The sequence below is a fragment of the Mustela lutreola genome, chromosome 2 (genome assembly GCF_030435805.1).
Source record: "Mustela lutreola isolate mMusLut2 chromosome 2, mMusLut2.pri, whole genome shotgun sequence".
In the NCBI taxonomy this organism is placed as follows: Eukaryota; Metazoa; Chordata; class Mammalia; order Carnivora; family Mustelidae; genus Mustela; species Mustela lutreola.
Window position 1 is genome coordinate 33,588,620 of NC_081291.1, and position 27,286 is coordinate 33,615,905.

Genomic DNA, 27,286 nt, shown 5'->3' on the forward strand with positions numbered 1-27,286 from the left:
CTCACCTTCTGAATTATACAACTACCCAAACCGATAAAACCAGGCACAGAGAGCTCCAATTCAAAAGAAATGCACATCTGTCCCCACTTTTTGTTAAGGACATCAAGATTCTCTGTGTGTGTATCTCTGTGTGTGTAACTGTCTGTCTCTCTCTCTTAAGGCCGTTGATTGTCTGTCTCTCTGGTAAGAACTTTGTCTCTCTCTCCTAAGACCTTTGAGAAAAGAGGTATTGTGATATGAACAATAAAACTTCAGTTCTCTCTGGCTGGAGAGTCCAAAGTGAGACCAAATAAAAAGTATCGGGAAAGATACACAGTCAACTGACGCCAGCCCAATAATGGAAAAACTTCTCTAATGGTATTGAGACACCAGCTGAGCGTCTGCTCATCTGAGGTGGTAAAGGTGATTTCAGCAGCTGCCCGAGGTGCTGTCCTCCATCGTCTCTCAAACCCTAGTGGGACCCCTCGCCAACACTCCTGTGTCTTAACTGTGCTCCTAGTCCCCTTGGAGGCCCAGAGATACCTCACTGTGAGTGACTCCTGAGAGGTACACAGTCACTTTCCAGCCAAGCTAATACATTCAACGGTACGCTCCCATTCTCTAAGCAGCACTTTCTAACACCACAAAGTTTTACCAGCTCGGAAAAATATATATATATTTTAAGACTTTTTTTCTTAATAGAAAAGAAATGCAGGTAGAAAGGAGAACTTTTCCATAGGTGCATACACACACACACTCACACACAGATACACATACACACTCTATCCAAACGCACTCTAGAGGGGGCCTGGCTGGCTCAGTTGGCATATCATGGAACTCCTGATCTCAGAATCATGAGTCCTATGTTGGATGGAGAACTTACTTAAAAAAACAAAAAGAACAAAAAACAGAACAATAACATACAACCTATGGCAGTGGTTGCCCACCTAGGGCTCAGAGGCCGAACTGGCCTTAACGTCTATTTGTATACAAATTTCGAGCCAAGGATGGTTTTTCCTATTTTTAAATGGTTGAAAAAAATTAAAATGGGAAATACTTTGTAACCCATGAAAATTACATGAAATGCAGATTTCAGTGTTCATATATAACGTTTCACTGGAACACAGCTGCAACAATTCATTTGCATATTGGGTATAGAAACTCTTTCACACCGTAAGGGCAGAGATGAACAGCTATAATAAAGACTGCATGAACAGCATATCCACTAAAATAACCACTAGCTGGCCACTGAAAGAAAAGGTTTACCAACTTCTACTCTATGGTCTATATTTATTATATTCAATATTATAATAAGAAAAGTACTATATTTGATTTTCATGTGTTTGCTATTTACACATTATATGTTGAGGGGTTATTAAGCCTATCATTTTAAAAGGTTGCAATGAAAAACTAAAAAACCCTATTAATAAACAGATGACTGTTAATCAGATCTATTAATAAAAGATGGTTAAATGAAGTGGAGAGATTCATAAAATGGAAAATTATCCAACCCCTAAAAATTAGAGGGTAAGTCTATATTAACCAGCTTTGAAATATGTATAAGAAATAAGTTTAAATGAGAGCATGAGGTCACAAAGCTAATATATATGTGTGTATATATACATATATGCATGCGCACCCGTACATATAAGTTATGATCTGATCTTTGCTAAAATATGCATCTATGTACAATCCTAGAAAGATTCTGCACTATGTTTATCACTGAGAGTGGGATGCGAGCCAGCAGGGGAGAGCTCAATATTCTCCGTTCTTGAACTGTTCAGACTTTTGTAAAGAACATGAACTCACTTACAGTTTTCAAAAAGCATTTCAAATTACCAGCTTTTTCTGACTCCTACATGTCACGTTCCTATGATTAGAAGCTTGTTTCAGACACAGGAACTCCTTCTAAAGTGCTCAGAGCAGTCTGGCTTTACAGACCAGTTGGTATTATAAACATGCTGGGGTAACAGGAAGTTCTCCAGTTTGCCGACAGCCTATTTCTAAATTAAAGTGGAGAGCTGGGGCGGGGGAGGGGCTTGGGATTGCACAACCCCCCCACTCCCCTCACCCCACCCCCAGCTGGTCTGGGTTCTGGGCCAGCAGAGTTCCAGCAGAAGCTCTATTGTTCCACCCCTGCAGGACAGCAGGTCTGCCGCCAGGCAGGAGGATGTGAACACAGAAGCCGGTTCTGACCACACGGGGGTGTCAGCGTCCAGGCTTTGCCCCAAGCTCCTCTGCCCACACAATCAGGGGAAAGCCAACCTTCTGGCTGCGGCTGCGGTGGCTGCTGGGTCTGCTGGGGCTGCTGGGGCTGCTGGGGCGGCTGCGGTGGTTGCTGCTGCTCCAGCTGCTTCTTCCGTTTGGCTTCTAGAACCGGGTTCTCATACTGTGTCTTCCTGTTAATGTGGCTGCAGCGGGAGGCAGACAGTATTCGGTTAGGAAACATTTCGTCCCCCAAGCAAAATGCCTGTCTGGCCAAGGCCCTTGATTAGAACCGAGCAAAGCAGGTGGTCTGAGATGCTGAGCATCCCGTGTCCAGGTGTAGTTAGGACGAGAAAGAAGACATGAATACTTACCACATCCTGACTGCTTTGATGTTACCTGTTTTTCATGCAAAAATTTTAAAATCTTCAGTAAAGTCCAGAAGATAGGTCCCATTGTTACTCCCTTTTTCCGGTAAGGAAAGTAAATTCCCGAGCAGTTAATAACTCACCGAACGTAACATAGCTAGTAAACATGGATGAGGCATGTACGCTCAGGTCTGCCTGCTTTCAAATCCCAAGATTTTAACCACTGACTCTTCCAAACAGCCAAGAAAGCACCTTACTGAGAGAGGTGCTTTAATTCAACAGAGAGTAAGTAGATTGTTAGAACGGTTTTAAAAAATGAGATTAAAGGGAGATACGATGTTGTGTGTAACATGCAAAGCCAGAGGACTGCGTGACTTCCTACCGCAGTTCACAGGAGCAGAAGCACTCATCCCAAGTTCAAAGAAGGGCTCTACCAACATCTGTCAACTATTTTGATCAACAGACATAGAGTCAGGATTAAAAGTCTAAGCCCTAGGCAAAAAAACTCCAAATGCCGCAAACCTGAGCAAATGTGATGTGCTCAAAGTGACAAAGACCCAGATATGACAGAAGGCTCCAAAACTCATAAGGCCACGGCAAAACAAAAAGGCACACACACACACGTGTGCATACATACATATACATGTATATACATGGTTTTCTTGATATGGCCTTAATGTATATACTCATATAATTACACAAACATATACACACAAGCATACATACATTCTTTATTTTTTCCACCAAAATCATACTTCATTAGAGGTTCGGGAACATACCTATTATGTGATTACAGTATTCAGAAATCAAAATATTTCTTAAAGGCAGGCTTGTCAAATAGGGTAATTACCTTTCACTTCTAGGACTAGTTACTTCCTTGCTAACTCTTGTAGGCAGTTTCATGCTAAGAAATGGCTTAACATAGCAGGCAGGTAGAGCTGCTAAGACACAGGGCACAGGGACAAGGACCAGATGGGAAAGTACTAACATTCCCCTCAAATCAGGTCTATTGGGGCACCTGCGTGGCTCAACGGGTTAAGCCTCTGCCTTCAGCTCAGGTCAGGATCTCAGGGTCCTGGGATCAAGCCCTGCATCGGGCTCTCAGCTCAGCTGGGAGCCTGCTTCCCCCTCTCTCTGCCTGCTGCTATGCCTACTTGTGATTTCTCTCTCTGTCAAATAAATAAATAAAATATTTTTCTAAAATAAATAATAAATAAATAAAATCTTTTTTTTTTTTTTTTTTTTTACGATTTTACTTATTTATTTGACAGACAGAGATCATAAGTAAGCAGAGAGAGAGGGGATGAAACAGATTCCCCGCAGAGCAGAGAGCCCGATGTGGGGCTCAATCCCAGGATCCTGGGATCATGACCTGAGCTGAAGGCAGAGGCTTTAACCCACTGAGCCACCCAGGTGCCCCATAAATAAATAAAATCTTAAAAAAATACATATCAGGTCTCTTTTTCCTATAAAGTTGTTACCGCCTCTTCCCCTTCTCTCTTAATGCACAAATAAGTTGAGGGATAACTCCAAATGAACCCCAGATAGACAGAAAGCCCACTAAACATCTGAAAGAAAGATGATCTGCAGGGTACACGATGGAACTTTATTTTCTGAGTATCAAAGAAGAAATGGAACTTGCTTTTCTAATGTCCCAAATCACCAAATCCTTTCTGTTAGGTACAGAGGTACCAATGTGAGTACTGGCCAATGACACTTGCTATATTGAGCTCATAATTTTTTATAATAATAAGATACTGAGCATTTTACAATTTCCATCATATGCTCTTATTGCCAGGGCATAATCAGATGACTTTTCATTGCAAACAGAATAAGGGCTAGAAAGCTGGCTAGTTATCTTCATTGCACCAGGTAGGATTATGATGGTAGAATATTTATATAGCATTTGTTTCTTTCAAAGGATCTTTTATTAGTTATTTCTCATCTCTCTCAGAGCAAGTGACATAGAGTTTATCTGCTTCAATGTCCAATCTCTTGGGTTTCCCTTCTTTTAGTACCTCCTAATAAGAGATGGTTCTAATGAATGGACAAAGTGTGTGGACAGTGCTAGAATAAGGTACATACTATGGAGGTCTTGAGGGTTTAAGAGACTAAAAATGGAAAAATGGAGCTATATGGATGGTCCTCTGGCAAGGGAGAGGCAAAGAAGCATACAAGGGGAGGCGCCTGGGTGGCCCAGTGGGTTAAGCCTCTGCCTTTGGCTCAGGTCATGATCTCAGGGTCCTGGGATGGAGCCTCACATTGGGATCTCTGCTCAGCAGGGAGTCTGCACCCCCTTGCCCCTCTCTGCCTGCCTCTCTGCCTACCTGTGATCTCTCTGTCAAATAAAAAAATTTAAAAAAAAAAAAAAAAAAGAAGAAGCATATAAAGTCTTGCAACTTGGGCCAGTTCTGAATTACCTTCTTCATTCTGGTGACATTTCGTATATTAGTAAGATGTGTCTGGCCCTTTTAGAAAGTCTGAATGAGGGGGGGAGGAGTCAAGATGGCGGAGAAGTAGCAAGCTGAGACTGCTTCAGCTAGCCGGAGATCAACTAGATAGCTTATCTAAAGATTGCAAACACCTGAAAATCCATCGGCAGATCGAAGAGAAGAAGAACAGCAATTCTGGAAACAGAAAAACAACCACTTTCTGAAAGGTAGGACCGGCGGAGAAGTGAATCCAAAGCGACGGGAAGATAGACCCCGGGGGGAGGGGCCGGCTCCCGGCAAGCGGCGGAGCAACCGCGCACAAAATCAGGACTTTTAAAAGTCTGTTCCGCGGAGGGACATCGCTCCAGAGGCTAAACCGGAGCGAAGCCCACGCGGGGTCAGCGTGGCCTCAGGTCCCGCAGGGTCACAGAAGGATCGGGGGTGTCTGAGTGTCGCAGAGCTTGCGGGTATTGGAACGGGAAAGCCGGCTACAGAGACAGAGCCGACAGTAAGCTCGCAGCTCCGTGTTACCTTGAACCGGTCGCAGGCTCGGTGAGCTCGGAGCGCGGCCGGAGGTCAGGCAGACGGGAGTAACTGGGCGCTGTTCTCTGAGGGCGCACTGAGGAGTGGGGCCCTGGGCTCTCGGCTCCTCCGGGCCGGAGACCAGGAGGCCGCCATTTGTATTCCCGTCCTCTGGAACTCTACGGAAAGCGCTCAGGGAACAAAAGCTCCTGAAAGCAAACCCGAGCGGATTACTCACCCCGGCCCCGGGTAAGGGCGGTGTAATTCCGCCTGGGGCAAAGACACTTGAAAATCACTACAACAGGCCCCTCCCCCAGAAGATCAACAAGAAATCCAGCCGAGACCAAGCTCACCTACCAAGGAGTGCGGTTTCAATACCAAGGAGAGCAGCAGAATTCCAGAGGAGGAGAAAGCCAAGCACGGAACTCATGGCTTTTTTCCTGTGATTTTTTTTAGTCTTGCAGTTAATTTAATTTTTTCTTTTTCATTTTTTTTTTTTTTTTCTCGCCTTCGGGTAAAATTTTTTTTTTTTTTTTTTTAACTGTTACCTTTTTCTTTTTTAACGATTTTTTACTAGTTTATCTAATATATATATATATTTTTTTACATTTTTCTTAGGTGTTTTCTTTTTTAAAAAAAAAAATTCTTTTCTTTTTTTTTTTTTTTTTTTTTTTTTTTTTTTTTTTTCTTTTTTCTTTTTTCTTTCTTCCTTTTTGAACCTCTTTTTATCCCCTTTCTCCCCACTCACGATTTTGGATCTCTTCTAATTTGGCTAAAGCATATTTTCCTGGGGTTGTTGCCACCCTTTTAGTATTTTACTTGCCCCTTCATTTACTCTTATCTGGACAAAATGACAAGACGTAAAAATTCACCACAAAAAAAAGAACAAGAGGCAGTACCGAAGGCTAGGGACCTAATCAATACAGACATCGGTAATATGTCAGATCTAGAGTTCAGAATGACAATTCTCAAGGTTCTAGCCGGGCTCGAAAAAGGCATGGAAGATATTAGAGAAACCCTCTCGAGAGATATAAAAGCCCTTTCTGGAGAAATAAAAGAACTAAAATCTAACCAAGTTGAAATCAAAAAAGCTATTAATGAGGTGCAATCAAAAATGGAGGCTCTCACTGCTAGGATAAATGAGGCAGAAGAAAGAATTAGTGATATAGAAGACCAAATGACAGAGAATAAAGAAGCTGATCAAAAGAGGGACAAACAGCTACTGGACCACGAGGGGAGAATTCGAGAAATAAGTGACACCATAAGACGAAACAACATTAGAATAATTGGGATTCCAGAAGAAGAAGAAAGTGAGAGGGGAGCAGAAGGTATACTGGAGAGAATTATTGGGGAGAATTTCCCCAATATGGCAAAGGGAACAAGAATCAAAATTCAGGAGGTTCAGAGAATGCCCCTCAAAATAAATAAGAATAGGCCCACACCCCGTCACCTAATAGTAAAATTTACAAGTCTCAATGACAAAGAGAAAATCCTGAAAGCAGCCCGGGAAAAGAAGTCTGTAACATACAATGGTAAAAATATTAGATTGGCAGCTGACTTATCCACAGAGACCTGGCAGGCCAGAAAGAGCTGGCATGATATTTTCAGAGCACTAAACGAGAAAAACATGCAGCCAAGAATACTATATCCAGCTAGGCTATCATTGAAAATAGAAGGAGAGATTAAAAGCTTCCAGGACAAACAACAACTGAAAGAATTTGCAAATACCAAACCAGCTCTACAGGAAATATTGAAAGGGGTCCTCTAAGCAAAGAGAGAGCCTACAAGTGGTAGATCAGAAAGGAACAGAGACCATATACAGTAACAGTCACCTTACAGGCAATACAATGGCACTAAATTCATATCTCTCAATAGTTACCCTGAATGTGAATGGGCTAAATGCCCCTGTCAAAAGACACAGGGTATCAGAATGGATAAAAAAACAAAACCCATCTATATGTTGCCTCCAAGAAACACATTTTAAGCCCGAAGATACCTCCAGATTTAAAGTGAGGGGGTGGAAAAGAATTTACCATGCTAATGGACATCAGAAGAAAGCAGGAGTGGCAATCCTTATATCAGATCAATTAGATTTTAAGCCAAAGACTGTAATAAGAGATGAGGAAGGACACTATATCATACTCAAAGGGTCTGTCCAACAAGAAGATTTAACAATTTTAAATATCTATGCCCCCAACGTGGGAGCAGCCAACTATATAAACCAATTAATAACAAAATCAAAGAAACACATAAACAACAATACAATAATAGTAGGGGACTTTAATATTCCCCTCACTGAAATGGACAGGTCATCCAAGCAAAAGATCAGCAAGGAAATAAAGGCCTTAAATGACACACTGGACCAGATGGACATCACAGATATATTCAGAATATTTCATCCCAAAGCAACAGAATACACATTCTTCTCTAGTGCACATGGTACATTCTCCAGAATAGATCACATCCTCGGTCCTAAATCAGGACTCAACCGGTATCAAAAGATTGGGATCATTCCCTGCATATTTTCAGACCACAATGCTCTAAAGCTAGAACTCAACCACAAAAGGAAGTTTGGAAAGAACCCAAATACATGGAGACTAAAGAGTATCCTTCTAAAGAATGAATGGGTCAACCGGGAAATTAAAGAAGAATTGAAAAAAATCATGGAAACAAATGATAATGAAAATACAACGGTTCAAAATCTGTGGGACACAACAAAGGCAGTCCTGAGAGGAAAATATATAGCGGTACAAGCCTTTCTCAAGAAACAAGAAAGGTCTCAGGTACACAACCTAACCCTACACCTAAAGGAGCTGGAGAAGGAACAAGAAAGAAACCCTAAGCCCAGCAGGAGAAGAGAAATCATAAAGATCAGAGCAGAAATCAATGAAATAGAAACCAAAAAAACAATAGAACAAATCAACGAAACTAGGAGCTGGTTCTTTGAAAGAATTAATAAAATTGATAAACCCCTGGCCCGACTTATCAAAAAGAAAAGAGAAAGGACCCAAATAAATAAAATCATGAATGAAAGAGGAGAGATCACAACTAACACCAAGGAAATACAAACTATTATAAGAACATACTATGAGCAACTCTACGGCAATAAATTTGACAATCTGGAAGAAATGGATGCATTCCTAGAAACATATAAACTACCACAACTGAACCATGAAGAAATAGAAAGCCTGAACAGACCCATAACCAGTAAGGAGATTGAAACAGTCATTAAAAATCTCCAAACAAACAAAAGCCCAGGGCCAGACGGCTTCCCGGGGGAATTCTACCAAACATTTAAAGAAGAACTAATTCCTATTCTCCTGAAACTGTTCCAAAAAATAGAAATGGAAGGAAAACTTCCAAACTCATTTTATGAGGCCAGCATCACCTTGATCCCAAAACCAGACAAGGATCCCACCAAAAAAGAGAGCTATAGACCGATATCCTTGATGAACACAGATGCGAAAATACTCCACAAAATACTAGCCAATCGGATTCAACAGTACATTAAAAAGATTATTCACCACGACCAAGTGGGATTTATTCCAGGGCTGCAAGGTTGGTTCAACATCCGCAAATCAGTCAATGTGATACAACACATCAATAAAAGTAAGAACAAGAACCATATGATACTCTCAATAGATGCTGAAAAAGCATTTGACAAAGTACAACATCCCTTCCTGATCAAAACTCTTCAAAGTGTAGGGATAGAGGGCACATACCTCAATATCATCAAAGCCATCTATGAAAAACCCACCGCAAATATCATTCTCAATGGAGAAAAACTGAAAGCTTTTCCGCTAAGGTCAGGAACACGGCAGGGATGTCCATTATCACCACTGCTATTCAACATCGTACTAGAGGTCCTAGCCTCAGCAATCAGACAACAAAAGGAAATTAAAGGCATCCAAATCGGCAAAGAAGAAGTCAAATTATCACTCTTCGCAGATGATATGATACTATATGTGGAAAACCCAAAAGACTCCACTCCAAAACTGCTAGAACTTATACAGGAATTCAGTAAAGTGTCAGGATATAAAATCAATGCACAGAAATCAGTTGCATTTCTCTACACCAACAGCAAGACAGAAGAAAGAGATATTAAGGAGTCAATCCCATTTACAATTGCATCCAAAACCATAAGATACCTAGGAATAAACCTAACCAAAGAGACACAGAATCTATACTCAGAAAACTATAAAGTACTCATGAAAGAAATTGAGGAAGACACAAAGAAATGGAAAAATGTTCCATGCTCCTGGATTGGAAGAATAAATATTGTGAAAATGTCTATGCTACCTAAAGCAATCTACACATTTAATGCAATTCCTATCAAAGTACCATCCATCTTTTTCAAAGAAATGGAACAAATAATTCTAAAATTTATATGGAACCAGAAAAGACCTCGAATAGCCAAAGGGATATTGAAAAAGAAAGCCAACGTTGGTGGCATCACAATTCCGGACTTCAAGCTCTATTACAAAGCTGTCATCATCAAGACAGCATGGTACTGGCACAAAAACAGACACATAGATCAATGGAACAGAATAGAGAGCCCAGAAATAGACCCTCAACTCTATGGTCAACTAATCTTCGACAAAGCAGGAAAGAATGTCCAATGGAAAAAAGACAGCCTTTTCAATAAATGGTGCTGGGAAAATTGGACAGCCACATGCAGAAAAATGAAATTGGACCATTTCCTTACACCACACACAAAAATAGACTCAAAATGGATGAAGGACCTCAATGTACGAAAGGAATCCATCAAAATCCTTGAGGAGAACACGGGCAACAACCTCTTCGACCTCTGCCGCAGCAACATCTTCCTAGGAACAACGCAAAAGGCAAGGGAAGCAAGGGAAAAAATGAACTACTGGGATTTCATCAAGATCAAAAGCTTTTGCACAGCAAAGGAAACAGTTAACAAAATCAAAAGACAACTGACAGAATGGGAGAAGATATTTGCAAACGACATATCAGATAAAGGACTAGTGTCCAGAATCTATAAAGAACTTAGCAAACTCAACACCCAAAGAACAAATAATCCAATCAAGAAATGGGCAGAAGACATGAACAGACATTTCTGCAAAGAAGACATCCAGATGGCCAACAGACACATGAAAAAGTGCTCCATATCACTTGGCATCAGGGAAATACAAATCAAAACCACAATGAGATATCACCTCACACCAGTCAGAATGGCTAAAATCAACAAGTCAGGAAATGACAGATGCTGGCGAGGATGCGGAGAAAGGGGAACCCTCCTACACTGTTGGTGGGAATGCAAGCTGGTGCAGCCACTCTGGAAAACAGCATGGAGGTTCCTCAAAATGTTGAAAATAGAACTGCCCTATGACCCAGCAATTGCACTATTGGGTATTTACCCTAAAGATTCAAATGTAGTGATCCAAAGGGACACATGCACCCGAATGTTTATAGCAGCAATGTCCACAATAGCCAAACTATGGAAAGAACCTAGATGTCCATCAACAGATGAATGGATCAAGAAGATGTGGTATATATACACAATGGAATACTATGCAGCCATCAAAAGAAATGAAATCTTGCCATTTGCAACAACATGGATGGAACTAGAGCGTATCATGCTTAGCGAAATAAGTCAAGCAGAGAAAGACAACTATCATATGATCTCCCTGATATGAGGAAGTGGTGATGCAACATGGAGGCTTAAGTGGGTAGAAGAATAAATGAAACAAGATGGGATTGGGAGGGAGACAAACCATAAGTGACTCTTAATCTCACAAAACAAACTGAGGGTTGCCGGGGGGAGGGGGTTGGGGAGAAGGGGGTGGGATTATGGACATTGGGGAGGGTATGTGATTTGGTGAGTGCTGTGAAGTGTGTAAACCTGGTGATTCACAGACCTGGGGATAAAAATATATGTATATAAAAAATATATGTTTATAAAAAATAAAAAATAAAAAATAAAAAAAAAAAATAATGAATACTGTTATGTTGAAAATAAATAAACAATAAATTTTTAAAAAATGAAAAAAAAAAAAAAAAAAAAAAAAAAAAAAAAAAAAAAGAAAGTCTGAATGAATAAATAAGTAGTTACTAAAAAGTTCAGACCTCGGTAGGGCAAAAGGTAGGCAAATAGGTACTTCAGAAGAGAACACCTATCCATTTGGTTTGCTTTTCTTATTCATTCATTCATTCATTCATTCATTCAACTAATACTTAGTGAGTCACTGCCAGGACAAGTGCTGGGCCCTGGTAAGATAGTGGTAAACAAAAGACACAGCTATCTTGCCCTCATCAATTTTAGAATATAATTTACTCTCTTCAGATTTGTGGAATATTTTCTCATTCACTATAATGTGCATGTATATTTTCATTATAAAACTGTTATGTTGTTGTTATTAGTATCAGTTTGTACCTTATAAAGATGACAGACTCTGTTCAGCATAAATATACATAATTATAGAGGAGTACAAACTAAAATATAGATTAATAGCCACTTACTCTACATAGTAGATACCATAGACAGGGTCTTCAATCTTTTCCCAACCAGCAGGCAGTTCTGAAAAATAAAGGAACATTTAGAGCAGGAAGGGCATATTCTTCAAGAGCCTAAGGATTTTTAACAACTGAGTGAGGCAACAAGAGAAAGACTCAAAAAAAAAAAAAAAAAATGCCTTAAATCCAATGAAAACCGTGTATCCTAACAACAACAATCTAGAAGGCAGTCTTATATTTATTTAACAGTGTATTTGTCTACATGAGGAACAATTCCTTACTGGTATTTTGAACGAGCTAATAAAACTTAATCAAATGTAGTCTCAGATGCCTTTGTGCTGAATCAGCTACTAAAGAGATTTTAATAGAAATATAGTTAAAATTTGCCTTCAGTGGCTGACTTATACCTTAAATATTTACAATTTTCTCATTGTATTTCTAGACTGCCCTACCATATAAACAAAAATGGCTGAAAAATTAATGTTTCTTTTCATTTTCAATACAACAGTGCTGCTTTTGCTCTCTCTGGAATAAAATGAAATTTGCATCTTATTAACTCCTTGTTTCTAATTAAAATACTGCCAATTAAGTAAAAGATGGAGTTGAGCTTTCATATAGCAGGCATCCGTCACTCAAGTGCTGTATTCAAACAGGCCCACCTTCAGGAGCACTATGCTTGGGAAAGCTGAAACACAGGTCCCGCCCTCTAGTTGAGGTGGAAGCTTGACATTCCTTTCTCCTGCTTCTGTAAAACGCCACTGTGGGATGTGTGTGCCTTTCGGAAAACTCGCCCATGCTCTACCGGACTTAATTCCATAAGGTTTCCTACAAAGGCTGGAACTTTATTAACTAGCTAATAGTGAGTTTTGCCATAACAAAAACCTACTATGAAAAAGCCCATTGCCCCAGATAATCTGACTTGCTGAAAGAAGCCACCAGGTTGTGTTTTGTGTCACTAAGCAATTCTTTCAAGCAGAGCAGCAATTACTTAAGTTGATTTCAAAGCCACTCGGATATATACACGGTTTCGGCAAGCCTGTGTAATGCCAAACTCCGAAGTGAATCATTATTCCTAGTAGTCAGCTATGAAGACCAACATGAACGGAATGGTACAGACACCTAAAATATCACTTATTTTGAAATACTAGATTCTTTTTTTTTAAACTCAAAAAATCCAGTGGTCACTGTTTCCAAAGAATGACTCTGTCCTCAAGGCACGGGGCTTATATGAGCCACAAACAGTCCCATACTGAAAACAGAGTCACGCGCATGCACCCAAACACACACACGCTAATTACTCAAAGTTTATGTTTTGCTCAGATTTGGCTGCATATCAAGAGACATTAATTTCATGGTTTTTGCTCCACATGTTATCTATTTGCAAACAAAGAGACAGGTTTTCCCCCTTCTCTTCTATTTTTTTTTTTTCTTCTTCTTAAACACTTAGCAGGTTTTAAAGAAGTCTTTGAGTTCCAGGAGACATAGCTACTAAAATGCAAGACAGGTCCAACGTGCAGATGTTGATGCTACTTGGCATTTTTATCCACCGAGCCTTCCGAACTGATGCAAATCAAAAGCCTGGGAAATGGTTTCCCCTTACAAAGCTGGAAATTACCATTTAAATGAAAATGAACCAGGAAAATCTTTCCAAGGAGTTGAGAAATCGAAGATTAAAAAAATGCAAATTGGGGCTCGTCCACATGTTTGTTCAAGCATGGGGCAGAAGAGTGCGCAAGTGTGAGGGGACCACTCTGTGTTTCACTGGACCAACTCTTCCAAAATTTGCAACCTTGAATGTTTGGCCTATCTTTAGATAAGATGGGTAATATTAAGAATTTAATTCATTTGTACCCTTACAGTGAGCACTAATATACAGAATTGCTGAATCACTATATTGTACACCTGAAACTCATTCAGTACTGTACATTAACTCACTCAATTATTAATTTGTCAACATTTAGAGAGTATCTACTGCCTCCTTGAGGGTGTGGTGGGCGCTGGAACACAAAGATAATGATTAAGTGCGCAACTAAGCAGACAATTCAAATACCATATGGTTAGTGCTTTGACAGAGGACTGAAGAGGGTGCAAAAAAATAGAAGCCACCTCTGACCTTCGTCCTGCTGTCTAGTCAACAACTTTATACTCTAGAGGTAAAAAATGTGGCAGATCAACTGATATTCCTGGACGCTTGTGAATTTAAACACATCTTCTGGAACAGATTAGCAAACTCCAGAAATTTTCCAGTTTTCCAAGCTAAAACTCATTTTCTGTTGAAAAGATAGACTTCTCACTTCCACTGTGGTGATTAACTTAATAATAGGAATTAGTCTTCTAATGCTTAAAATAGAAATGGGTCATTGATTTAAAAAAGGAAGATGTTTTTTGTCTCGAAATTTGTCTTTTGGTTCTAAGAAACTGAGAATGACAGAAAATGCCAAAGCCTAGAAAATTATGACATTATAATTTATTATTATTATTATTATTATTTATTTATTTTTTAACTAAACACTTGGATGTCACCTGAAGGGTCAGCCCTTATGTCTAACAACTGCTGGACATCAGATCAGAACATAACTACCTGTCACAGCTGTTTTAGGCAGCTAAGACCTTTACGGGGTTGCCCAGACTAGGGACTGAACCTTTGCTCTACCACTTCATCGGGTCTAGTATTAGACGTGACTGAGTATCTTGCAACGACATCTTTCACCTGGATTTACTTAAAGGGTCAACTATGGATTAAATGAGGATGCCTCTAAGACATTTTGCACAGCACCTGGAATGTAGCTCAACAAATAGCAATGTTCTAAGAAAACAGGAAAGGAACAGAACAGATGTATATAGCCTGCTTGCAAGCTAGCCCTGCCCTTAAGAATCCCATTCTGTACAAATTGTCCCCATAGAAGCAAATATGAAGCAGCCCCATGTTCTACGTTTTCAGAAGAGATACATCAGCACATAGACTGAAAGTCATGTTCATGATCACAGATAGATTTCAAAACTGTGACTTAGCCTTGGTGGGGAGGGAACCTCATTTTCCTTGTCTCTACCTCTCTCAGTTGGTGCCAGCACCTAAATACCCTATAATTTCAAAAGGGAGCACACTTTTCAATTCTGGGGAAATGTCTGCAGAGCATGTGATAAATTCTGCAAACCAGAAGTGCATAATGCAGCAACAGACCCAGCTCCAACCACCGAGTTCAGAAATGACAACTCTATAATCAAATGATCTGTGTCCAACACCTACACCAACCGCCCCCACCTCTCAGAGGCAGATAACAGACAGGGTTTTCTTGTCACATCTGGAATCTCATTGTTCTCTGAACACCTGACAGGTGCTATTGTTTGAAATTAGGACCCTCTTATTAAGAAAATGGGCAGTGAGCTTGTCAACAGAATCTGGAATGAATACAAAAGAAAACTCTGTGTGTGTGTGTGTGTGTGTGTGTGTGTGTACACACTACTCTTTACACAGTGTGTATGGCACACAAAAGTTGAGAGTCCTATCTCTACCCACAAGGACACATCTGGGTCATTTCTGCATACACAGTCTTCTCCTGACCCCTATTAAGGGCAGAGAGTACCATAAGGAGTATTAAAAAGTCCAACAAGATGGAATTAGTCAATAAATATTAAAACAGGGGCACCTAGGTGGCTCCGTGGGTTAAGCCTCTGCCTTCGGCTCAGGTCATAGTCTCGGTGTCCTGGGATCGAGCCCCGCATCGGGCTCTCTGCTCAGGAGGGAGCCTGCTTCCTCCTTTCTCTCTGCCTGCCTCTCTGACTACTCATGCTCTCTCTCTGTGTGTCAAATAAATAAATAAAATCTTTAAAAAATAAAAAAATAAATAATAAAACTACTAGGAAAAAACACTATGCGCTGATCACAGGGACAAATTTTAAGACACACTTTCATGAAGTTTCCTCACAAATACAGGAAGAGGTGCTCTTTCAGCCTTTCTTGACAGATCAGGAAAGGGAAGCTAAGAGAAGGGGAGTGACTTGCCCAGGTCAACAGGGGAGCCCAGATAAGGAGGCAGGCAGCCTGATTTGCCCCCGGAGACAGTTCTGCCATGTCACCAAACCATCTCCCAGGATTCCCATTATGACCATAAGAAACAATATACGTAGTCAGTAATGTTTATTTTTCCAAACTTCAACTACAGGAAAGTTCCCACAATATTACAGTTATAAGGGAAAAAAAATTGAGAAACTACTTTCCTAAAAATGTCAACATTCAAACTTCCATAGAAGCACATAAGCCTCTATGCACAGCTATATTATCTCTACCAGCCATCCTCTGAAAGCACTGGTCAGACACATCAATGACCTAGGAAGAGTGATTTAAATCAGTTCAGCAAAGGGTTAAGGCGCTCATCCTGCATCTCAATGGTCTTTTTCGATTACTTTCATATTACTGGTAATTCGTAAACTTGATGCAACAAGTTTCAAATTGTTCTCCACCAAAGGACAGATCTCAAGTCCTTCTTACCACAATGACAAGGACAACTTATTAAATACTTTTACAAAAATAAGCTCCATTCAATTGTTATCGACCGATGCCGGCATATCTATCACTTACAACGGGATATGTTTGCAACATTAAGAAAAACAGAGCTAAATTCCATTATATCATAACTCCAGTCAACCACGATTATTATATTATGAACACAAACAAAACCACATGAAAACAGTAATCTGTATTATTAAGTATTTATGTTTTCAGTTCTTAAGGCAATCGCAAAAATGTTAGGCTGATTCAATCATCTCAGGACAGTTCTTTTCATATTGATGTTAAACAATCTTCTATCTCAAAAACACACGATGGTCAATGGTCAATAAGTTAAGGCTTTTACGTGCAATTTAGCTTGAAAACCTTGGGCTTTCCAATCTATCCTTCAGTAAATGCATCAGACGGAATGCAAACTAATTTTAATATTGTTCAAAGCTGAACATAAAACTTAGCATAGAACATAATTCAACATATTCCAACAGCAAAGATAAAAGTATTTGGCATTATCTGCAAATATAAATTATTTCTAACTGCAGTGGCTAGACTAGTCAAGACTTGATTTACATGGATATACACACTCTAAGACAATGTCACACAGAAGCTCAGTATTTAGTGTTCAAGCCATTCACCTACATCTACAAAGTCATCACATGGCTGGTGACTTTCTGTCCAAGACTAAGACTTATTAATTATTCAGTTGATCAGGAGAATTCCTATATTGCTACCACTCCTACAAAGATCCCTAATGAGTTTGGTGGGTCTTTAGTTTTGTTTTGCTCTGCTTTTCTGTATGGCCCCTAGACATAACCACTCACACCCAATAAAGAAATGACGTGGAGGTAGGTCATACTGGAGATGAAGGCACACAGCAAGTGTCGACCCTCTCCTGGCTCCTTTTCATCCACAGTTCACAAGACTACCTAGCACCAACTTGCTAACTCTCGTTCTAGTCTCGATGCACTCAGGCATTTTCTTTGTAGACACAATTTATGACAATTTATTACAACTCTGAATGATGCCTGCAAGTCAAACACTAGGGTTGTAAGATGGACCTTTCATGGATAAACCCAAGTGAAAGTCATCATTGAAGAAGTGCAAACTAAAGAAACAGAAAGATTAAGCAATTTGCTGGAGACAAAAAGCATTCAGGGCAAGTTAGGCAGTGGCAGCGGGCTGGGAGGGTTTACCTAGTTCACTGTCCAGCTCCTCGGTGTGGACCCCTTCTTCTCCAAAGGAATAGCAGGAATGAGACAGAAAAGAGAGAAAGAAAAATTGAGACACCAACACCAAGAAAGAAAACTCCCCTCAGAAAAACAGCAGCAAACACATCATTCTGTTTTGTCCTTACCTGCATTGTGGCCTATCTCAGTGGCTTGGCTAGTAAACCGGAGACCTCAGTGTAAATTACCAAATGGTAAGAGCTGATATTGGCAACATAATTATATGGCTCATTTCCTCGTGTGTCAGAATAGGGTTTGATTGGTGGTAGAAGATAACAAATACCTTTGAGGTTTCAATTTCAATGTTCTTAAGTGGGAAGTCACTTATTACAGACCTTATTTCGGGCAAACAAAGCTGTCACACCTTTCAATATTAGACCTTTTAATCCCACAATAATCCTCTAATCAGTGAGGCAATTATACTCACAATTAAAGCATTACTTAACTTAGAAGGAATACTGCTGCGTGAAAAATGGAAGGTGAGGTCAAATTGAGAATGCGGATTGTAAAATGAGCTACACTTAACAGCGTCTTACAGCGGGAGTTAGAAATCATGTCAGGATGTTGTATGTTACAGAAGCAGACGCGAAGGCTGTGCTGAAATGACTATGGGGAGGCATCATGTAGTTTGTAGGGGATTTCTAAGTCAAACAGCTCAGAAATGTTAGAAAGAAAATGTTCTCAATAAGTCAGGGGTCAAAACCAGTCAAGATCCTTTCCATGCTTGACCTCCTCCTGCTGTAAGTAAAACGCCGTGTGATAACTGAGAACGCAGAAGGGCACACAACAGATCATCTTCATGTATAAAGTCGCCCCAGCTACAGAGCAAGTGGCCATTCCCTCTAATGTATGCTCCACTAACACATGGAATAAAAACTGTTCTCACCATTGCAAAATGCTCAGTGCCCAGGAGGTTTTGGTACATGGTAACTAACTAAATATTTCAAAATGAATGCATGGATGGATGGATGGATGTCTCCATTACTGACTTAAGTAATCAACATGGCGCTATCCGCCTTGTAAAGTCTTGATGTAAAAGTGATTCAGTTGCCAAAAATAAGTTTTGGTGCTGGCATTGTCTCTGAAAAATGGAATCTTATTTACATAAAGTCATTCGAGAAAATGTCCACTTAATTATTATCTAAAAATGTCTTTGGGGGTGCATTCATTTATTTCTCCATTAAGCATTTAATGATTGAGACCTACTATGGGCCAGTCACTATGAAAAGTGACAGTTCAAATATCCATTCCAAGGAGGAGACAAATCCCAGACTCCCATAAATCAAAGTAAAGTTAAAACTGTGATTTGTTCTCTAAAGTAACACACATCACAGAGTGACTTAATCATATCTGGGGAAAGGTCACAGAAAAAGTCCCTGAGCTATAACCTAAAGGATATGAACAATTTAACAAAAAGACTTCAAGTGATGAATGACTGAAACTTGAGCTTTCTGACAACAGGGCATTCTGACTGTTGCGTTCATTGGTACATCTGAAGTTCTCAGGACACAGTTGCTATATAGAAGGCAACCAATAACTATTTGTGAAATATAAGAATATTCTAAGAGAGAACTAGTAGGGATGAAGGGCAGAGTATAGAGGAACAAGAGTGAAAAAAGCCAGAGGTCAAACCACTTAGGGCTTGGGGACCCGTGATGGGGAGGGCTGGGTATTTACGGTACAGAGAACCAGTGAATAGGGGATGAGGGGGTGGTCCGTGATAACACAATCACACAGTCATTTTAAAAAATTTCTCTGGGTACAGCATAAGGAGAATGGGAAAAAGTCTGGGTGAGAGATGAGTGGTGTGGCCTGCATGAGGATGCTACAGGTGGTGACGAAAACAGTGAATGGGTTGCAGAGATATCTGGGAAGCAAAGTAAATTCAGAGGGTAGATGGGTTGAAATGAAAAGTCAAGAGAAGGTAAGTCAAGGGGGACTCTTAGGTACGCATGAATTTTACCCTCGACTGAGAGAGGGAACACTTACAGAGGACCAGGTTTTGAGTGGAGAGATCATTAGTTGGGTTTTAAGCAGACTAAGTCTGAAGTCTCAAATCTTTCAGACAAAGAGCATTATCGATCAGGCATATACAAATATTGGCCTGGAGCTCAAAGGCAAGGTGAAAGGCCTCTAATTCAACTAGATACACAGAAACAACAAAAGGATCCAAATCCCAAAAGATCAAAGATCAAAATCCCAAACAGGCTCATCACTTTTTTGAGTTAGGAGACAATATATAAAATTTTTACAATAAGTATGATGCTCTATTGTTACATTCCATGTGTGTATGACTTCCACAAAACAAAGAAATAGAGGAGGAATACTGTGACCAAAAGTGTTATTCTTCTTTGTGTTACAACATAAACAACAACACAAGGCAGATTTGTGTTAACAGGTAACAGAAAATGCAGGTGTGGGGACTGATAAATGAAGAGTGGTAACATCTGATTATATATTTATACTGTTTGTGTATACAGGCACACAGACATGTATGTCATTTCTTCTAGAAAAGGGTTATGTGAATCCTAGTGTTGAAGGGATAATTCATCAACTAATGGTATTTGGTATGAATACATACTTGTTCCAGAGATAATATCATTAACACCAATGTTAAGAATTTTAAGGATTAAATATGAGTTGACCTTTAAAGAACACAGGGTTTTTTGTTTTGTTTTGTTTTTTTAAAGATTTTATTTATTTATATTATTTATTTGACAGACAGAGTTCAAAAGTAAGCAGAGAAGTGGGGCGGGGCAGTGGGGGGAGCAGGCTCCCTGCTGAGCAGAGAGCTAGATGCAGGGCTCGATCCCAGGACCCCAAATCATGACCTGAGCTGAAGGCAGAGGCTTTAACACACTGAGCCACCCAGGTGCCCCAACACAGGGGTTTAAAAAAAAGAAAAAAAAACACAGGGGTTGAGGGTATTGAATGTCTGCAGTCAAAAATCTGTGTGTAACTTGACTTCACCAAAACTTAAGTACAAATAATCTAGTGTTGAAAACCTTAGCAATAATATAGTGGAGTAACACTTCTTTTGTACATTATAAGTACTATATATTATATACTTTCAATAATGCTTAATCTTTTCTTAATGGTTTTGGTACTTTAAAGCTGTAAGATTCATTTGCAGGTTTTTCAAATTATCAGAAGTCTCCAAAAAATTTTTCCAATATATTTATGGAAAAAAATCTACATAAAAGTGGACCAGTACTGTTCAAATCTGTGTTGTTCAAGGGTCAACTGTACTAGATGTGGTCACAAAATAATTTAGCAATTCTACTCAACACTTCATTAAGTTTCTCTTGGTAAAAGCTACTGGAGTCGTCTATCATCTATAAAATATATTAACAGGCATTTTTGTATGTTCCCAGTGTAATTATAATGGAGACCGACAGTGAAGCTCTCTTATGGTAATAAGAAGTCGAAAATGCATTTGCAATCATCAAGCATTAAATAAAGATTAAATTTCATTCTCTGAAATTTTAAGGTTGAATGTATTTTATATTCTGATCTTTGAAAATTGGTCACTTTTATATTATATATGAAATCTAATATTTGAATAATCAGACAGTTCCTTATCCCTGAAGCATGCAAATAATGAAGCTGACCGCACATGTTCCATTTCTTCTTCAGGAATGGGACTAAGCAACCAAAATGAAATGAGCATCTCAGGCATGCCTCCTTAGTCAGAAGGATTTGTAGTTCCATTTGGAGTCACTCAGATAATATGAACACGCAATTTTATGCTCATTTCATGGTATCTGCAATCCATGTAGAGCAGAAGGATCTGGGAGTACAAGGTTTTGGCAGTATTGTGCTTTACTGGCTTACATTTTCAGACAAACCTCAAGTTTATATATACAACAATTCTGTGCCAAAGGATAAATTAATAAAGCTTCATTATCTTAAAGTAAAATATGTACTCCATAATTATACCACCAATTCAAATGCCAGAGATGAATAATGAGTAGCAAAACAAACCATTTCCCTTTTAATTCATCCATGTCAAAAAAGTAGCTCTGGTAGAACTTGAGATAGACTCCAGTGTACAGTAAAGGCACACATTTGCTCTAATTTTTTTTTTTTTTTTCAGTTTGGAAGAGTAATTAGAAATCCCAAAACCTTGAAATAAACTTTAGTCAATAAACAAGTCAGTTGTTAGGGTTTTTTTTGTTTGTTTGTTTGGTTGGTTGGTTGTTTTTTTTGAGATTAATAGGCAAAGTCATGCTAAGGGAAACACCTCAGGCTCTTTCTTAGAATGTACTTTTCAGATAACAAGGGTATATCCCAAGTTACACAGAAATTCCCAAAGAAGAAATTTCCCTATGTCAAATAATGAAACATGCAGAATTGAAGAAAAGCTCTTGATTTTTTCCTTTAAGACTTCTGCCATAAAGGATTAGGACCCAATGGGTAAGGAACTAGAGCATCTCTAGTTTCTATTTCAAGAGATTTTCTTGAGTTTTCTCCAAGGTCCTGAAGGCAGAGGTTGTATCTTCATTGAAACAATCTGACGGCCTTAAAGTTCTGTTTCTAACAGATACTAGCACTCATCTGCCTTTATGTGTAAACACACTGTTCTTTTAAAACAATTCTGATTCTACTGCTGCTCTTGGAAACTATGGGTTACTTATTTGAAATTGGGTGACCTTTTAAAAACTCACTTGTTAAAGCCCGGTTGACCTTGCTACAGAACTTAAACCTTGCCCATGTGAATAAGTTCCAGGCTCACTGGAACCAAGACCTTCCCAGCCCTTACCATCATCTTCACACTCTTCCAGAGGCTTCTGCTGCTTGTTGAGGCACCGAGGGTCTAACCAGGATGTTGTCTTTGTGTTATGGCTGAAATCAAGACACAATAACGAGAAATACATTTGAAAAGGAAAAGAAAAAAGACACAAAGCTCAGCGGCAAAGCTACTTTGTCAAGAGCAAACCCAAACCAGAAGAGAGACCAAGGTTGGAATCTGAAAAGGCGTGGGAAGGGCCTTAGGTAGACTTTTTACTTATCGAAGGTATAATCGTTCCATTATGGAATGCTTAACACATGATGCCAGTTTGGTTTGTGAAAAATGAGTTCCAAACGATACTCCTTGTCCCCATGTCTAGGCTTCTTTCAGTCTTCACTTTCACAGAAGAGCAAACCAGTTTGCTTTAAATTTGCCTCTGACTTAAACCTTGAATGCTGGAATTCACAAAGAAGGCTGCTATTTCACTCATTATATTACATAAGATTTCTCCTGACGCTGAAACTACCTCGGTTCACGCAACTGGCTCCCAGAGCCTAATACCTATCATTAATCACATCCTGAATTATGTTGCATGCAAAGTGATGGCAACCTGGAATTACCTATCCTAAACAGAATGTAGGCCAAAAAAACCCCACAAAGCTTGAAGAAACTAAACATGTCTGCCTTCTAGGGCCCAGCCCGACTCCAGGTGAAGTGTTTCAACAGACACTGAGTTAGACCTTAAAGGTCTGAGAGGGCACCGGACTCTTTCTGATTAGCGCCCTGAAGCCATGCAGCAAGACGAGAATGTCTGGAGGAACTACCTGTAGCAGCTCGAGACCGTGGGGACAAAGTTCTGCCTGAGCTCCCAGGCCACTTATGCAAGCTCAATCAAGGGGGCAACAAACTATAACGTCACTAAGTTCAAGCTGCAAATCAGAAATGAAAAAAAAAATTTTTTTTTGAAACTGAGGTAGTAATTGTAATCATTTTTGGAAGTCTGCCATTTAGGTTATAAATGCTGAAAAACATGGTCACAGTTATTTTGAGTTTCAAGTCTTATGAATTGTTGAAAAACGTTAAGGCTTAAGTGAAAAACAGAATGTGCAAATATATATACAAATCACCTCAACTGTATGTAAAGGAAAAAAAAAAAGAAAGGTAAGATAGTAACAACTGTCATCAAATTACTACTTCTGTGTCCACTTAGAATTACCAAAATCTGTTCTTTTTCACGTATAATTTACTAATCCTTACGATAAACTTATGAGGGAAGTATTAATACATTTTACAGATGAGAAAGATGAGGACAGAGGCGAGAAAATTTGTAGAAGGCTATGTTGTTGATACCTAGCAACACTGGCAAAAAACCCAGGGAGTCCAACACTAGAACCCACGGTCTGTGCTATTTCTACATGAGCAAGAGAGTAAAAATGGCCGTTGCTGGGCAGGAAGATTATTTATGATTTTTTAAGATTTTTTTTTAAAGATCTTATCTATTTGACAGGCAGAGATCATAGGCAGGCAGAGGTAGGCAGAGAGAGAGGAAGGGAAGCAGGCTCCCTACTGAGCAGAGAGCCTGCCGCGGGGCTCGATCCCAGGACCCTAGGATCATGACAAGCTGGAGGCAGAGGCTTTAACCCACTGAGCCACCCAGGCGCCCCATTTATGATTTTTTAAAAAACACTTTTGTATTTTGAGATAATTGTTGATTCAAGTGTAGTTATAAGAAAGAATAGCGAACCATCCCACATGCCCTATACCTAGAGTCCCCCAATGGTAACATCTTACAAAACTGAAGTACAATGTCACAACTGGGATATTGCTCTCCATACAGCCAAGATAGAAAACATTTCAGTCATAACAAGGATTCCTCCTTATGTTACCCTTTTATAGCCACACCTGGTTTTCTTCGAGTCCCTGCCCCCTCAAACGCCTTTTAAATCCTTAGCAACCACTGATCTCTCCATTTCCATGGTTTTGTCATTGTAAAAATATTCTATGGAATCATACATATGTAATCTTTGGGGACTGCTATTTTTTCGTCCAGCATAATCCTCATCAAGGTAGTCACATGTCTTGATACTTAATTCTTTTCATTGCTGAGTTGCATTTCATGGCATGAATGTACCAGAGTTTAACCACTGAAGGACATGTTGGTTGTTTTCAATTTTTGGCTCTTTGGAATTAATCTACTATAAACATTCATGTCCAGGTTTTTGTGTGAATGTTAAGTGTTCACCTCTCTGGCCAAATGTGCAATTGCTGGGTCATATGATAGTTGCATGTTTAGTTTTATAGGAAACTCCCCAACTGTTTTCTAGAATGTCATACAATTTTACATACCCACCAGCCTTGTATGAGCAATCTAGTTTCTCTGTATCTCTGCCATCATTTACTGTTATTAACTATATTTTTATTTGAGCCATCCTAATAGGCATGTAATGGTATCTTTGTGATTTTAATTTGCATTTCCCTAATGGCTAATGACGATTAACATTTTTTTTTCATGTGCTTATTTGCCATCTGTATATCCTCTTCAGTGAAATGTCTGTGGCTCACTTTTTAATTGAATTTTTTTAATGCTACTGTTGAGTTTTGAGAGCTCTTTATATACTCTTGGTATCAATCCATTTTCAGATATGGGGTTTGCAAATACATTCTATCTGTCCATAGTTTGCCTTTTCATCCTCTTGTTAGGGTCTTTTCTGAAGCAAATGTTTTTCATTTTGATGACATCGTATTTATCAAAGATTCTTTTTTTAGGGTTCATGTTTTTGATGTCAAGTCTAAGAACTCCTCATCTAGTCCTAGAGCACCCCTCCAATTTTTTCCCCAAAAAGTTTAATTGCCTTGTGCTTTACACTTAAGTCTGTGATGGTCTACTGTGAGTTAATATTTTTACTAAGATGTGAGGTGGAGATGGAGGTTAATTTATTTACTTCTGGCTAAACACTTAATCTAATGCCATGTTCATGAAAAGGCATTCCCTGCATTGAACTGCTTTGGCATCTTTGTTGAAAATCACTTGGATATATTTGTGCATCTGTTTCTGGGTTTCAGTGATACGCACCAATACAATACAGCCTATGTTACTGTAGCTCTATAATAAGTCTTGTTACCTGGTAGACTGATTAAATTTATTCTTCTCTTTCAAAACTGTTCTGGGGCAGCTAGGTGGCCCAGTTGGTTAAGTGTCTGACTCTTGATCTCAGCTCAGGTCTTGATCTCAGAGTTGTGAGTTAAAAAACAAAAACAAACAAACAAAAAGCCCAAGAACAAAAAAACCAAACTTTTCTGGCTATTCTAGTTCCATCGCCTTTCTATATAAATTTTTAAATGAACTTGTCTATATTAACAAAAAACCTCACTGAGATTTTGACAGGATTTGCCCTGTATATCCATTTTGGAATATTTTATTATATGATTGTGTCTTTCAATCTACATCTTTCAGTGCATGAATAGGAGACATCTCTCCATTTGTTTAGACTTTCTTTGATTTCTTTCATCAATATTTTGTAGTTTATAGCATTTAATATCTTGTATACGTTAATTTACATGTAAGTGGTATTTTTCTGGAAGTAAATATGAATTATATTGTATTTGGAATTTTGCTGTATGCATGTTCATAGAGATATACATATACGCTTATCTTTACCTTGTGATCTTGCTGAACTCACTAATTCTAGAAAATTTTTTTTAGATTTTATGTGATTTTGTACATTTCTTGTATACACTCATGTAATCTGCATTGAGGGATAGTTTTATTCTTTCTTTTTCAATCTGTAGGTCTTTTATTCTCTTTCTTGATTTATTATCCTGGCTAGAAATTTCAGAATCCTGTTAATAAGAGTGGTGGGAACTGAGGTGCCTAGTGGGCTCAGTTCATTAAGTGACCGACTCTAGTTTCAGCGCAGGTCATGATCTTAGGGTTGTGAGATCAAGCCCTGTGCCGGGTTCCAAGCTCATTTCTAGAAATGAGCCTGCTTGTCTCTCTCCCTCTGGGGAGGCCCACACACACTCTCTAATAAATAAATAAAATCTTAAAAGAAAAAAAAGACTGGTGAGAGCTAATATCTTTAACTTGTCCCTAATCTTTCAGGGGAAAGTTTTGTTTTGGGTTTTTTGGTCTTTTATCACTTAGTATAATGTTTGCTGTATATTTTTGGTAGATATCATCAAGTCAAGAAAATTCCCCTCTCTTCTTATTTTTCTGAGAATTTTTACCCTCAATGAATGCTGAATTGTGTCAAATACTGCATTGATGATTATGATCATGTGTTTTTTTTTTCTTTAGAATCTTAACATGTTAGATTATATTTAGGAATTTTTCACATACTAAACCAATCTTGCATCCCTAGGATAATTCCCACTTGGTTATGGTGTATACTTCTTCCCCCCCCCCCAAGATTTTTATTTATTTATTTATGTTAAGAGAGAGAGAGAGAGAGAGGAAGAGAGCGTGCGTGCCAGCAGGGGAAGGCAGAGGGAAAGAATCTCCAGCTGTCCAGCAGGCTCTGAGGGGAGCATGAAGTCCAATGCACGGCTCAATCCTAGGACCCCGAGATCATGACCTGAGCCAAAACCAACAGTCAGACGCTCAACTTTTTGAGCCAGCCAGGTGCTCCAAGTCTGCAGTTTTCTAAAATAGACTGGACTATCCTAGTCCTTGTTTGCTTTTGGTAACAAGGTAACAACAGCTTCATAAACATAATTTGCTAAGTGTTCCTCTACTTCTGAAGGAGACTGCTTAGAAAGGTAATTCTTTGAGCCTTTCTCCAGTGAAAACATCTGGTCCTGGAGATCTCTTTTTCATGAGTTTTTAAATGACAAATTCA

The 27,286-nt window shown here is 39.2% G+C and overlaps 1 protein-coding gene across 18 annotated transcripts in view; it reads right to left on the bottom strand.

Moving 5' to 3' along the window:
- Positions 1–27,286, bottom strand: part of MAGI1 (membrane associated guanylate kinase, WW and PDZ domain containing 1) — a 648,444-nt gene that overhangs the window by 90,071 nt on the left and 531,087 nt on the right. For 8 of the 18 annotated variants that reach the window (XM_059161446.1, XM_059161440.1, XM_059161437.1 and 5 more), the window contains exons 6-9: positions 22,479–22,561; positions 17,684–17,719; positions 11,993–12,050; positions 2,245–2,390 (exon numbers count right to left, since the gene is read on the bottom strand). In XM_059161446.1, coding sequence (XP_059017429.1) covers positions 2,245–2,390; positions 11,993–12,050; positions 17,684–17,719; positions 22,479–22,561 — 323 coding nt within the window. Of the gene's footprint in view, positions 1–2,244; positions 2,391–11,992; positions 12,051–17,683; positions 17,723–22,478; positions 22,562–27,286 lie in introns of all 18 variants that reach the window. The other 10 variants (XM_059161447.1, XM_059161444.1, XM_059161439.1 and 7 more) reach the window with 2 other exon arrangements.